The sequence below is a fragment of the Chelonia mydas genome, chromosome 8 (genome assembly GCF_015237465.2).
Source record: "Chelonia mydas isolate rCheMyd1 chromosome 8, rCheMyd1.pri.v2, whole genome shotgun sequence".
Taxonomy (NCBI): Eukaryota; Metazoa; Chordata; order Testudines; family Cheloniidae; genus Chelonia; species Chelonia mydas.
The window spans coordinates 64,694,867-64,709,530 of NC_057854.1; the positions used below are offsets into that span (position 1 = coordinate 64,694,867).

Genomic DNA, 14,664 nt, shown 5'->3' on the forward strand with positions numbered 1-14,664 from the left:
GAAGAATGACCAGAGTATATTCATTATCTGTAAAAATTGTGGGGAATTCTCTCCCTACACCATCAGCGCCAAAAAGCGTGCCTGCTCTTGATTTAGTAACAAATACAGGACAAAGTTCTTGTGGGCCAGACGTGCACACATGTATCTACTTGTGCATGTTACTGATCTGTCTGCAAAACACTCTGCAAATTAAGTGGCAAATGGACCCTTCAAGAAGAGAAATTCCACAACGCCATTCACCTTTTTATGCCAATCTCATTTCATTTCTGTCTTTGGTTAACCCTTTCATCTCATAGGACTGATGTTAAATGCAGACAAAAAATACTTGAACAATCCCATACTACCACAATACAATTAACAACTCAGGTTCTGAACCCCTGGTCTAAATTTTTGCAAGCACAGTAATTGACAGGTTGGATGACTTCTGGCCCACTTTTATTCAAGGGGCAGGATGTGGATAAATGCAGATTGCTCACTAATCGAGGAATCTCGCTCTCTTCAACTACGCAGACTGCTTCCGGTTTATAGTCTCAATCTCCTGAGGAGAATAGCTGAGGCTGTGAAGAGATCCATACAGTTTATCTCAAACGTTTGTAGCTCCAAAGGATAGACTATTTAATTATGATGCAAAGTTAAATTAATGGATGTCTTAATTTACGTTTAAGTAGAGAATAAAGGAAAGGTTACTAAAGATACAGATCTATGTAATAATCTTTCTTGTGAGACTTATACACCGTTGTCTCTGCTCATAATATTCCTGTGTTACTCAATCATTTATAAACTTTTATTTCACCAGGAAAAAAACATTTAGAACAAGTTCTTGTTTACAGTAGTGACCTGTCCAAGACCGCTCACAAACTCCTCTATGTTATTTCTTAGCAGGGGGGATGTTATCTAGTGGTTAGAACATGGATTTGTCACCAGAATTCTTGGGTTCTGTTTCCAGCTGTCACTGATTTACTGCGTGAGCGGGTAAAACCTAGACCCCCCCAGTACAGCAAACTATTGAAGGACATACTTAAGCACTTTATTGAACAAGGATGACTTAAGCAAGAGCTTAAAGCTAAGCATGTGCTTAAATACTTTACTGAATTGAGTGCTTCATCTCTCCCTGCTTCACTTTCCCCAACTGTAAAACAGAACTAGTAATATTTCCCTACCACACTGGCTATGTAAGCATCACAAGGAAAGTCATTACTGAAGGCTGTATGTTTAGTGAGGCTTAATATTTTGAAATCTGATAAAAGATGTGATACTGGTGAACAGTTTTCTCATAATTATTATAGACATACACAGTCAAGTAATTATGTTAGATCACAAACAAAATAGAAAGCAAAAGCACTAGGATTTTTTTCGTATTGTTGTAGTCAGAGTATAAATTCTATACAGTATATTTTTCCATCTAATAGTTGACTGTTCCATGTATACCCTGCTAGTCCATGTAATTACTTGAAAACTATACACAGAAAAGAACCATCCTAATAAAAAATAAAAATACAGGTTTTTACAGAAGCTGCTTTCAAGTATGTTACAAATGTTAACTTTTAGTTGTGGTTAGATTCCCTTCCATGAGGGAGGTTAATACAGACACTTCTTAAAGGCCTTGTAATTAGCATAGAATTGTGAAACACCTCCATCTAGTGGCTAATCTGAGAACTACACACTACTGAAATTGAGAGTACAGATGGCCAAGATTTCAGTCCATCATACTGACTTACTAGAGCGTTTGCTATTTGATCAAGCTTTTCCACATCCATAACCATAATATGAATAGCCACATCAGCAGCCACCCTTTCTCTACCCTCCCAAAAAACCCCAGCCTACCCAGCAGAGCTTTCTTTAACCCTGTATGGGAAAAGAGCCAAAGGCTCCCTATAGTCCATTCTGGATTTCACTCTGACCAGTCTCATTACGGTAAAGGGGCTCAAGCACTCTGAAGAAAAGGTTACTTACTGTAACTGTGGTTTTTTGAGAAGTGATGCAGAGGTGTATTCCACTTGGGTGTGTGCACACCCAGAGCCCATGAACCAGACACTTTTGCCTAGCAGTATCTGTAGGGGGCAGTGCTCTTGCCTTATGGCTGTGGCCCCTTCCCTAGCTATATGAGGCAGTACTACCCAACCCCCTCTGTCCTCACCACCCGTGGCTGGAGTCAAAGCTCTATGTGGTTGTAGTCTCACAGCCTCACATTTCATCTTCGGATCATTTATTGTCCATATAGGGCCTTACCAAATTCACGGTCCATTTTTATCAATTTCACAGCCAGACTACTTTAAAATTGGTCAACTTAACCTTTTCAAATGTTTACATCTGAAAGTTCATGGTGTTGTAACTGTGGTGGTCCCAACCCCAAAAGGTGTCAAAGCTGTTGTAGGGGGTTGCAGGATTGCTACTCTCACATCTTCGCTGTCTTTAGGGTTCTTAACTGCTACTATAACAGCCCTGAACAAGGATCCAACTCCCATTGTGCTAGGCAGCATACGGACAAATAAAAGAAACTGTTCCTGCCCAAGGAGTTTTATAGCCTAGGCAGGTAGACAAGAAGATAGAGGGTGGGGATAAGTTAAAAACCGAACAGACCTTAGTGGGAAAAATGTATTTTTAATGGACGTTTCATTCTGTAGAACCCATCCCAGATAGTGGGTAAATATCTTACAGCAAGCAAATCTGTCCCATGGGCCTGGTACTTAACAACAATGAACTAGCTGAGTTGAAGATACAAGAACATGAATGTCAAAGAAGTTAGATATATTTGTTATTGCATTTCTTTTGGGGAGGTCCAAAGGAGCAGGCAAAAGAATATTTCTTGAGCTTTATGGAAGCAAAAGAAATTCTACTTTATAACTATGGCCTGGTCTACACACAAAGTTGCACCAATTTAAATAAAGGTGTGATGTTAAACTGAATTCATGAAACTCCAGCAACTTTGTGTATGAACACTCCAATTCAGTTTAAACCTGGCTTAAATTGATTTAGTTTGTCAAATTTAGGCCTGGTCTACACAGCCTTGGTTTATGCTGATATAACTGGGTCCGATAGTAATTTAACAATATAGTTATTCCACTCTAAACCCTGGTGTGGACACAATAATAATGGTATAAGGGTGCTTTATACTGATATAACTTATTCCCCCTTCTCGTACCAGGATAATCATATCAATATAAAGCAGCTTGATACTACTACTATAACAATGTCCACACTAGGGGCCCTTTGTACCACTTTAACAGTACCAGTATAGTTGGAAGCAGCACAATTTTCTTGCGTAGACAAGCCCTTAGGATCCTAAATACCTATGTCATTTTTAAAATGGGTCTTATGAGTCTAATTCACTTAGGTTCTTCTTAAAATAGAATCTATACATTATATATTACAGGGGTAGCCAAACTGACTTGCGAGGCACATGGGGCTCTTTTACCATTAAAGTGCAGCTCGTGGAGCCCCCCACAATCCCATGATTCTCCACCTACCAGACTGGGTGGGGGGAGCTTGGATCCCTGACGTGCAGCAGGGTGGTGGGATAGGGACTTCAGCCCAGCAAGAGGAGGGTCCTGGGGCTTCTGCGGGGTGCACATGCTGGGACCTGGGGCTTCAGCAGGAGCGTGGCTGAAACCCTGAGCCCTGGCAGGCACACGCCGGCTCTCAAACTTCTGAAAATTGTTGTATGCAGCTCAGAGGGTCAATAAGTTTGGCCACCCCTTATATTAGAATTAAACTCAATTTACTCACAGTGGTTGCCTACCATTTACCATACATACCTCATAGAAGCCATGTAAAGATTCATTAGGTAATATTTGTGACATGCTTGAGATATCTGGAAGGGACACACTATACTGCAATACAACATATAACACTTGTCTTATTACAGGTAGATGCCACAAAATTTATAATGCCCTCTAAAAGCAACATTTCTTTTTTCAGATATTCCCCGTTTCACATCTTCCCCTCTACCTGAACACCAGTCTGATTGGGGTTTCACCTGGGCTTATCTAATCATTACAGGTAATTCAGAATAAAGGCATCACATTCAAAAAAAGATATATGTAATATTTCAATCTTTATCTTGTCACAGGAATGGATTCACTTCTTATGGTGCTCTCTGCTCATTAAATGCCAGCCTCTCAGGAGAATGGACGCCTTTTTGGCTCTCTTCTCTTTTCATTGCAAGTCAAATTGATGTGAACATGGACTGGATTTTATGCCATTTCCCATTCTAGCTTCCAATGCTCTCATGAGAATATATATAACAGAGCGCAAAATAACATTTTCTAAAAATGGCTGACAGTAACAACAAAACTGAATTGATTCTGAGGACAAGGCTGAAAACAACAAACGAGAGACTACGCACAATATGAACCTTTTGTGCCAAACACATTGTGGCAGGAACAATCTATTGTTTTAAAAAAACCCACACAACCATTTCTGGCATCATGATCTTACAGTCCTTACTGGAAGCTGCTGGTACAATGAATTACTGATTTAGAAAGAAAAAAAGAAAAAGATAGCCTTTAAAAGTAATAGAACAGTCCTATTTACAGTATATTATGAAATGAAAAAGAGGCAGAGCCCAGTCCACAAAAGCTTAGTGTTGTATTTGGCGAGATGAAGTAGCTGTAATCTCCTCTTTTACCTGTGGGTGCCATTACTGAACCAAAGGAAAGTAAAGCTGCAACTTGCTGATTCACCTCATCTTCAATATTCTTAGGGATCAGTGAGTGCATTAATGGTTTGCCCTAATTTGAAAACCTTGCTGAATGTTCTATAAAAGGTGTGATTATAACCTGTCTTTTTATAAATGTGTTTGCATGCTGTACTTTTACAGAGAAAAAGCAAAATATTTTAAGATACATATGGAGGCACCTGAAACCAATCTGGTGTTGATGCTCAGAGTTCTCTTCCAGCTAAAATGAATCGACACCTGAGAGATCACAACACTTGACTTCAGAAATACAGTCCACATGTCAAAAAATTTTAAGTGGCCTTTTCAGGCACAGTAGGCCAGAATCATGATTGGTTTAACTCCCCTGATTTCTTTGGAGTTACACCAGAGATTAATTTGTCCCTTGATGTCTTTTTGCTGTAGTTCAGCTCAGGTCATGTTATTACCAGCTAAGATGATGTCAGGGTCTGTAATTTTAATAAGGTTTTCTTGAAGTTAAAGGGAAAGTATTAGTACTACCATTAGCAGAATTATAAAAAGAGCAGAAAGAATGAGGAGTACCTGTGGCACCTTAGAGACTAACAGATTTATTTGGGCATAAGATTTCATGGGCAAAAACCCACTTCATCAGATACATGCAGTGGAAAATACAGGAGGAAGATAGATATAGATACAGAGAGAGAGAGAGAGAATGAAAAAATGGGGGTTGCCATACCAACTCTAACAAGACTAATCAATTAAGGTGGGCTATTAGCAGCAGGAGAAAAAAAAAACTTGTAGTGATATCAGGATGGCCCATTTCAAACAGTTGACAAGAAGGTATGAGTAACAGCAGGGGAAAAATTAGCATGGGGAAATAGTTTTTAGTTTGTGTAATGACCCATCCACTCCCAGTCTTTATTCAAGCCTAATTTAATGGTGTCCAGTTTGCAAATTAATTCCAGATCTGCAGTTTCTCGTTGGAGTCTGTTTTTGAAGTTTTTTGTTGAAGAATTGCGACTTTTAAGTCTGTAATTGTGTCCAGGGAAGTTCAAGTGTTCTCCGACTGGTTTTTGAATGTTATTTATGCGGTTTTTGAAATTGTGGAAAAGCAGCATCACTTGCCCCATAACCTCAGCTGTGCAGAACACAACGCCATCCACAGCCTCAGGAACAACTCTGACATCATAATCAAAAAGGCTGATAAAGAAGGTGCTGTCACCATCATGAATAGTTTGGAATATGAACGAGAGGCTGCTAGGCAGCTCTCTACCACCACATTCTACAGGATATTACCCTCTGATCCCATTGAGGGTTACCAAAAGAAACTACATCTGCTCAAGAAACTCCCTGAAAAAGCACAGGAACAAATCTGCACAGACACACCCCTAGAACCCTGACCAGTGGTATTCTATCTGCTACCCAAGATCCATTAACCTGGTAATCCTGGATGCCCCATTATCTCAGACATTGGCACCCTGACAGCAGGACTGTCTGGCTATGTAGACTCTCTCCTCAGGCCCCACACTACCAGCACTCCTAGCTGTCTTTGAGATATCACTGACTTCCTGAGGAAACTACAATCCATTGGTGATCTTCCAGAAAACACCCTCCTGGCCAGTATGGACGTAGAAGCCCTCTACACCAACATTCCACACAAAGATGGACTACAAGCCATCAGGAACAGTATCCCCGATAATGTCATGGCAAACAGGGTGGCTGTGACTTTGTTCTCACCCACAACTATTTCACAGCTGGGGACAATGTATACCTTCAAGTCAGCAACACTGCTATGGGTACCCTCATGGCCCCACAGTATGCCAACATTTTTATGGCTGACTTAGAACAATGCTTTCTCAGCTCTCGTCCTCTAACGCCCCTACTCTACTTGCGCTACACTGATGACATCTTCATTATCTGGACCCATGAAAAAGAAGCCTTTGAGGAATTCCACCAGGATTTTAACAATTTCCATCCCACCATCAACCTCAGCCTGGACCAGTCCACACAAGAGATCCACTTCCTGGACACTAGAGTGCTAATAAGCGATGGTCACATAAACATCACCCTATACCAGAAACCTACTAACTGCTCTGCTTACCTACAAACAAGATCTCTATCAAGCGTTCTTAAAACTACAATACCCACCTGCTGAAGTGAAGAAACAGACTGACAGAGCCAGAAGAGTACCCAGAAGTCACCTACTACAGGACAGGCCCAACAAAGAAAGTAACAGAATGCCACTAGCCATCACCTTCATCCCCCAACTAAAACCTCTCCAGCGCATCATCAAGGATCTATAGCCTATCCTAAAGGACGATCCCTCACTCTCACAGATCTTGGGAGACAGGCCAGTCCTCGCTTACAGGCAGCCCCCCAACTTGAAGCAAATACTCACCAGCAACCACACAACTAAAACACTAACCCAGGAACCTATCCTTGCAACAAAGCCCGTTGCCAACTCTTTCCACATATCTGTTCACGGGACACCATCATAGGATCTAATCACATCAGCCACACCATCAGGGGCTCATTCACCTGCACATCTACCAATGTGATATATGGCATCATGTGCCAGCAATGCCCCTCTGCCATGTACATTGGCCAAACTGGACAGTCTCTACTCAAAAGAATAAATGGACACAAATCAGACATCAAGAATTATAACATTCAAAAACCAGTTGGAGAACACTTCAACCTCCCTGGACACTCAATTACAGTCCTAAAAGGGGCAATTCTTCAATAAAAAAACGTCAGAAACAGACTCCAATGAGAAACTGCAGAACTGGAATTAATTTGCAAACTGGACACCATTAAATTAGGCTCGAATAAAGACTGGGAGTGGATGGGTCATTACACAAACTAAAAACTATTTCCCCATGCTAATTTTTCCCCTACTGTTACTCATACCTTCTTGTCAATTGTTTGAAATGGGTCATCCTGATTATCACTACAAAAGGTTTTTTTTCCTCCTGCTGCTAATAGCCCACCTTAATTGATTAGTCTTGTTAGAGTTGGTATGGCAACCTCCATTTTTTCATGTTCTCTGTGTATATAGATCTATCTTCCTACTGTATTTTCCACTGCATGCATCTGATGAAGGGGGTTTTAGCCCATGAAAGCTTATGCCCAAATAAATTAGTTAGTCTCTAAGGTGCCACAAGTACTCCTCGTTCTTTTTGCTGATATAGACTAACAGCTACCCCTGTAAAAAGAGCAGTTACAGTCTCAAGGTGAGAGAAATTCCAATCTAAACAATGTTGCAAAAATAATACTCCACTTCTCATTTCTGTGCAAAATTCAAAAAACAAACAAAACTCCCCTTTGTTTATATTAATGGTTTTTTCGCCAGCATCCAAGGAACATAGCAGTGCCTTCCCTGACTGTGGGCCATGATTTAGGAAGGCCCTGTATGTGCCAATATGTTGCAGCACAGACTTTAGGTTTGGAAATACAAAAGCAAGGGAGAATTACAGGACCAGGAATGAATAATCTTTGTATTCAGTACAGCCAAACCCTGTCCTTTTTCTGCCACAAGGGACTTAAAAACTATTAATGCTTTTATTAATGCATGGACATATGGAGGTACTTAAGTTCCCTGATTATACCATGTGAACTGTGATGTGGGTGAGTCTACTAAGCCCTTCATAGTCATATAGTGTTGGGTGGAGAAGGAAGAGTGAGTCTTGATTAACAATAGTTTTATAATCTGCAGCTAGGCCAGGTACTATAGACATGTATAATTTAAAAAAAATTTAGGGTGAAATTCATCCTTGAGCAAACAGCATACACAAGGCCCTATGTACCACTTATGCCTCACACCCTTAAAAGTGATGCACAGGGCCTTGTAGGGGCCTACTGCAGAGCGGTCAACCTCACCCCATGCCTATGTGGATTTGGTGGTATTTAAAATGAGAACCTACCAGTATACATTAGAACCAGGGTATTAGCATGGTGCAGGATTGCTCACACAGCTCTGCTAGTCCCTTTTTGTCTTCATCTGCATCACCCATAGTATTGAGCCTACCTAGAGAACAGCAACTGCACTAAACTATAAGGTGGTTTCGTGATCTACATGCATCCAGCAGGGAACGTTAAGACAATAAGGATGCTGATGTAAACATCACTAGACTGCAAACAATATTCCCAGCTGATGATACAGCTGTTCATTACTCTCTCTCATATACTACCCTGTCCCTCTGCCCTCTCCCCCAGAGCTGAGAGAGAAACCGAAGATTGGTCAGGTAGATTCAAAGCCCAACCCAGCCAGGGATCTCAGAGGACAACACAATCACAAAAACAAGACTAACTATGCCTATTTGAGCATAAGCTGTAGCTCATGAAAGCTTATGCTCAAATAAATTGGTTAGTCTCTAAGGTGCCACAAGTACTCCTTTTCTTTTTGCGAATACAGACTAACACGGCTGTTACTCTGAAATATGCCTATTTTGCTTTACATGTAGCTGATCTTACAAAGGCCTGGTGCATTATGTTACCTTCTGCATCACAGAAACAAAGGAGAAAATAGCAGTCTCTACTTCATTCCTGCGATATATCAGGCAGGCTATACCCATATAGACATCTCTCTTGACCTAAACCTTACCCACCCTCCAGGTTTACCGCTGTTTAATAGGACACCATTCATAGCTACATCAGTCCATCCCATAATCTGCCTGCCAGGATCCAAACTCCTTAACATCCATAGATTGACCCTAAACCCCTCTCCCTGATGATATATTACACCAATACATTACTAGAGTCACAGCTACCTTGATGATGTATAAATGCAATATGTCCTGAGAACACTAGTTCACCCTGATGACATACAGTATAATTGCAATATATAACCTAAAAGTAAAGCAGTTTGATGATGTATAACCATAACAAGAGATTTAGTTAAGATAATGGGCTAAAACTGAACACAGCACTAACGTACTGTTTTTTTTTTTGCCTGGCATCAGCATATTGGCCAAAGTTTCACTTTCCCCACCATAGCAAAATTTGCTGTGTCAGTTGTCTACATGGTTGCTGTCCTCTCATACCATTGGTGACTGCATTTTAGAAATGCTACATATTAGGTTTGCAAAAGGATAACTCCAGTACAGACATACTGGGCCTGATTTTCAGAGATGCTAAGCACTTGTAGCTCCCCTTGACTTTAGTGGGAATTGTGGGTGCTCAAAATGCCCTGTCCTACCTATAGAATTTCTGACAAGATAGACTCCTTTCTCTGGGAAAAGTTTCTTATTATCGAGCTGTCAAACAAACAAGGATTTAATTAGCTTCCCAGACGTGCCATGGAAAACCTTCCAGGAAGGTGCTGCCATGTGAACTTGAGACTACAATAAAGCCATCAATCTTGGCTCAAAAAGTAAAAAGCTTGTGTATTATTACATTGAACTGAGATCTGATTTCATCATACACTAACTTACAGTATTACTTCGAACTCTGTCTCCCCAACCCGCATCTGTGTAACGATACTGTGTGTTAACAGAGACAAAACTAAAGAACCTTGTTTCAGTGTGAAATAGCCCCCCTAAAAAAACACCCCACACATTTGATTTGTTTAGCTTTCTGTGGAATATTTTATCATTTTGCAACACACTATTATGTTCTCAGCAGGTGTACCACAGATAGGATGTTTACAAGTGTCTTAAATTATAGCAATTTTGATCTCAGTTCAACAATCTGATTCTACTGTTTACAATAGTTTACAGTTATATACACAGTACATGATTCTGAACAGCAAATTACATTTTTAAAAGTTCGGTCAAATACAAAATAGCACTTTTTCACAAGGTGTAAACATATGTTTGATTCCGCTTTTTGATTTTTTAAAGCCACACAAAGGTTCCTAATAGCAGATTATGTCAAACTATGAATAAACTTTTACATTTCTTCTCAATGAAAACGGAAAGTGATTAACTGAGTCAATATCACATTTTATGTGATACAATGACAAATGCTACTAGCAATACAAATGTTCTGTCAATGTTTCTGAAAAACACATTGACAAAACATAACTGCACTGCAAAACATTTCTGGAAAAGATATTAAATTATATGAACTTTAAGGAGAGTACTGTATGTGCACTACAAACTGAAGCAAAGCTTTTATTTCCCCAATAGCAAAGACCAGAGAAATACAGTTTATACAGTGGTTGCCAAAATCACTGAATTACTGTTCACAAAATATTTGGACAAAATTTAAAGTGGAAAACAAAAATTTCTAGTTGACAAAACAGGTGATTGATTTTCTAGTCACTTAACTTACAGCCAATTTTTCAGGTCACTTAGTGTTCCAGTTGCTATAGTATAAAATCACATTTTGCAGATCTTTTACTTCATTCAAGAGGACTTCAAGAAATGACTGCAAAAGGAGTGCATTTTTTCCTTTTACTGGCATATCGTATATTTGCTTGCTTATTATATAACTACAGCTTCCCAAATACAAAAACCTCATCCTATAATAATTCTTAACATCCAATTACTAAAGTCACAGGGGATAAGTTTTTTATATTGTTATTGTCTTTTTGTTCACTTATATCACTTCAACGAGGATAATTTCTAGCGTACTCAGACTTTACTACTTGCTGTGTGAAATCCTAGCCTCACTTAAGTCAGTTGGAATTTTGCCATTGACTTTAATGGGGCCAGGATTTCACCTGCTCTGTCCGAAGTTGGATAACACCATTTCTGCTCCATCACACTATAACCAAATAAAGCATTGACTAACAAGACCAAGTGAAATGCTGAGAAAGGAACAAAGAACAAAAATGGCATGGATCTGGTGACTGAATTTAATCAAGAGAGGTAACTATCTTTGAGAGGAAGTTTTACATTCCAAAAGGGAGTGGGGGGGGGGGGGAATCTATCAAGAAACATGCTATCCCTGAATACTTGGTTGAAAGGTTTGACAACAGGCAGTAAATGTCACTCATTACTAGGATGGACAACACCACTGAGCAAATCAGTTGCTCTGATTAGAAGATGTTGTGTTATGATCTCTCAGTTCCAAGTTTTCAAGAACAAACACTTCTCAAATGCACCGTTATCCTTGATTTTCACAGCAATCATTAGCTCTACCTAGAAGTACTGTAGCTTTTTTAAACTACAGCCAACTCAAAAGGGGTGTGGAAAGGAGAAAAGCGGCTTATCAGTTTGACACATTGTAGCCTAGATTTAGTCCACGTTTGCTTCTATTACTCTAGCTATTATAAAAAATGAAATAGTCTCAAAGGTATCTGCTTTTATCCTTGCAGAGAATCACAACTGAGTATATTTCACAAAGGAACAAGGAAGTAAACACTATAATAAGTGATCTGAGAACAAGTCACCAAGATATTCTTATAAATCTTTCAACATCAGTACAACTAGGGCCAGACTGTAGCTAGCCAAAGCTCCCAGAAGCAGCCAATATCAGTTGGGATGCAGTGGGCTAGTCTAGTGACTGGTGTAGAGGAGAAGATAGCCATGTCCTCAACCACTTTGGTAAGCCCATTGCCAGTATTGGACTGAGAGGGAAAGACCCTTGCCCCACTGAAGTCAATGGAATCAGGATTTCACCCAGAGTCCTTGCTTTTCCTGAAGTCTGAGATTCTGCCCTGTACCTATGCAGGAGCATGAGGTTCTGGGAAAGATGCCTTGTATCCTTCCCTCTCCTTTGTGCGCCTGCAAAGAGCTAGGCTCAATCTGGCCTTAAGATTTCAGTATGAACATATTAAGTGTAGGCTGCATGTCAACATAATTCTCAACTGCCTCACATGGTGACTTATTTGTATATTTTAAAAGTGTTATGCCTCTAAACTTCTGTGCATAGCACTAAAAATTATTTAAAACCAAGGAAAATTGTTTTTTGTTATATAATTTGAAATATGAATCATTATAGTCAATCTGCATTAATGTTATCTGAGCTCTGTAACCCCCGCCCTTACCCCGAGGGATTATAAACCTATTATCCCCTTAAATGTGTGTTTACCCAATAATTTTTGTAGCCTTTCACATCTTTCCTAAGAAAACAGATACCAAAAACCTCTCTCAAAAATACTAAAGCTGGCAAACCAAAATAAAAAAGCCAGGAAATATAGTGTTAAGGATGACACTGCACCCTTAATAAATCATCATGCATTAAAGTGAGGCTACATTATGAATGGAGGATAAAGTGTCCATTTTTAACACTGAATTTCCTAGCTTTTCTCAATAATTTTGTTTTATTTACATATTATTCTTGGACTAGATTTTAACCCACTGTCTGGTTACTTCTTGTATATTGCTCTATAATTTACTACAGTTAGATATAGGTTTGAATAAAAATACTCACACGTTTGTACTCTTCCTAAGTGTAAGTCTAATGTAAAGTCTTCTGGATTTACATTTGTTCCTGTGCAATTCAATGTACCATATCTTCTTGTACCTCAAGTCCTCTATTTTCACACAACACTGTGCATGCTCTTGATAAAATTACCAACACATTTCAACCTTGCGAGATATATTATTTTTCCTTCTCAAGCCCCCCCCCCCCCCCCCCCCCAAAACAGATGCCCTCCTTGTCTCTCTTTCATTAAAAAAAGATAGCCCATAATGTTTACTTTTTCCTACATGCAGGAGTCTACTATATTTAATGCCTTAATTTTATACCCACTGTATCCCACTGGATGAAAGTTTCCCTGAACTTGTAGCTGAAGGCTGAGGTTTATATTCGCGTTTTGGAACCCCTTTCTGTTTCCAAGTAGATTCACCAGTTTCAAGCTGTTTTTCTTCAGTCTTGCTATTTTGCATACAAATGGTCTGAGATGCCAATGAATTACGTCCTTGTTCAAGTTCAAAACTTATAATGAGTGACTTGGCGAGAGAATCCAATTCAGAAGTGACCATAAAAGACTTGGTTGTTCTGTGAGGACTGTTTGCTGAAGCAGAAGGCAAGCTAAATAAAGTGCAGTAATTATTAAAATGCCCAACTAAGATGCAAATCTTTTCTGTATAGCTTCTGAGTTGAGTTGTATTTCTGTATGATCCTGTGGAGTACAAAAGCAAAAAGAACCAATGCTACTACTTTGCTAAGCAGCATGTGACTTCCATGCACATCTTTTCTTTCATTTCTGTTAGAAACAATACCATATTTTGAAAGTATGTTAGTAAATCTATTGTGAGACTATGACGTTAACATGAGGAGTCAGTTGGGGAAAAAAAAAAAGACTCAAGACTTTGCCTATAGTCTCAGGCTGACGCAATCACCAGGTACACCTACAATCCAAAAGAAGCTAGTTGGAGTTTTCTGTAACATGATCAGCAGTGAAATGGTTAAAATTTGACATTTAGTTTTTTTTAATTAGGCTTCAGAATCAACAATGAATTGATATGAATGGAATAAAGATATTGTTTTAGTCTGTCTCTAGACTCAGTAGGGTAGCATCCTATTGGTTCACTATTTGGAAAGTTCTTTCCTCAACCATGTGTAGTAACAAAACTTATTTTTTTTCATATGAATCTTTAAATTCTTCAAGAGCCACCAAAGAAATGCTGATATAGTCCACCAGATCAACCTAGAGTATCATGGAAACAATGGTTTTAAGTTGCTTATTTGTGCCTGGTCCCTTACCCTGTAACTTATATGACAGAAAATTAAACATAAGGAAGGCTGGATGCAAAGGAAAGTTACCTTAGGATTATCAGGTCACGTGAAACCAGGAATGTGAAAACACAGTAATTAACTATGTCAGCGGTTGTAAATGACTTAAAACTTGTAAATTCTCTTTCTTATTAATGTTGAAGTGATGGAACAAATACTTTAAATTCTGTTAAAGGTGACCTGCTTCTTTACGCCCGTAACTGTTTTTTCAACAAAAAGTTTTTCTCCTACTTGTCATCACCTTACAAATTCAACTCTAGTTTACCCTTTTCCTAAAAAAATTATATCGGTGACTGGAGAACTAGTACATTTATGACACCCTTGTTATTAAAAGAAAAATTTTGTTCGGGGGTGTTGGGGGGGGAAGGGGGAGATATTAATCAGACAGTTTAAAATATTGT

The 14,664-nt window shown here is 39.2% G+C and overlaps 1 protein-coding gene across 6 annotated transcripts in view; it reads right to left on the minus strand.

The window, feature by feature from the left end:
- KIF14 (kinesin family member 14) overlaps nucleotides 1–14,664 on the minus strand; it is a 114,424-nt gene that overhangs the window by 28,913 nt on the left and 70,847 nt on the right. The window contains exon 29 of one of the 6 annotated variants that reach the window (XM_043520765.1): nucleotides 16–557. The exons of 4 other annotated variants lie outside the window; for them this stretch is intronic. In XM_043520765.1, the coding sequence (XP_043376700.1) occupies nucleotides 523–557 (35 nt within the window). In that variant the 3' untranslated portion in view covers nucleotides 16–522. Of the gene's footprint in view, nucleotides 1–15; nucleotides 558–10,197; nucleotides 13,650–14,664 lie in introns of those variants that run through there. One more of the 6 variants, XM_037907232.2, reaches the window with a different exon arrangement.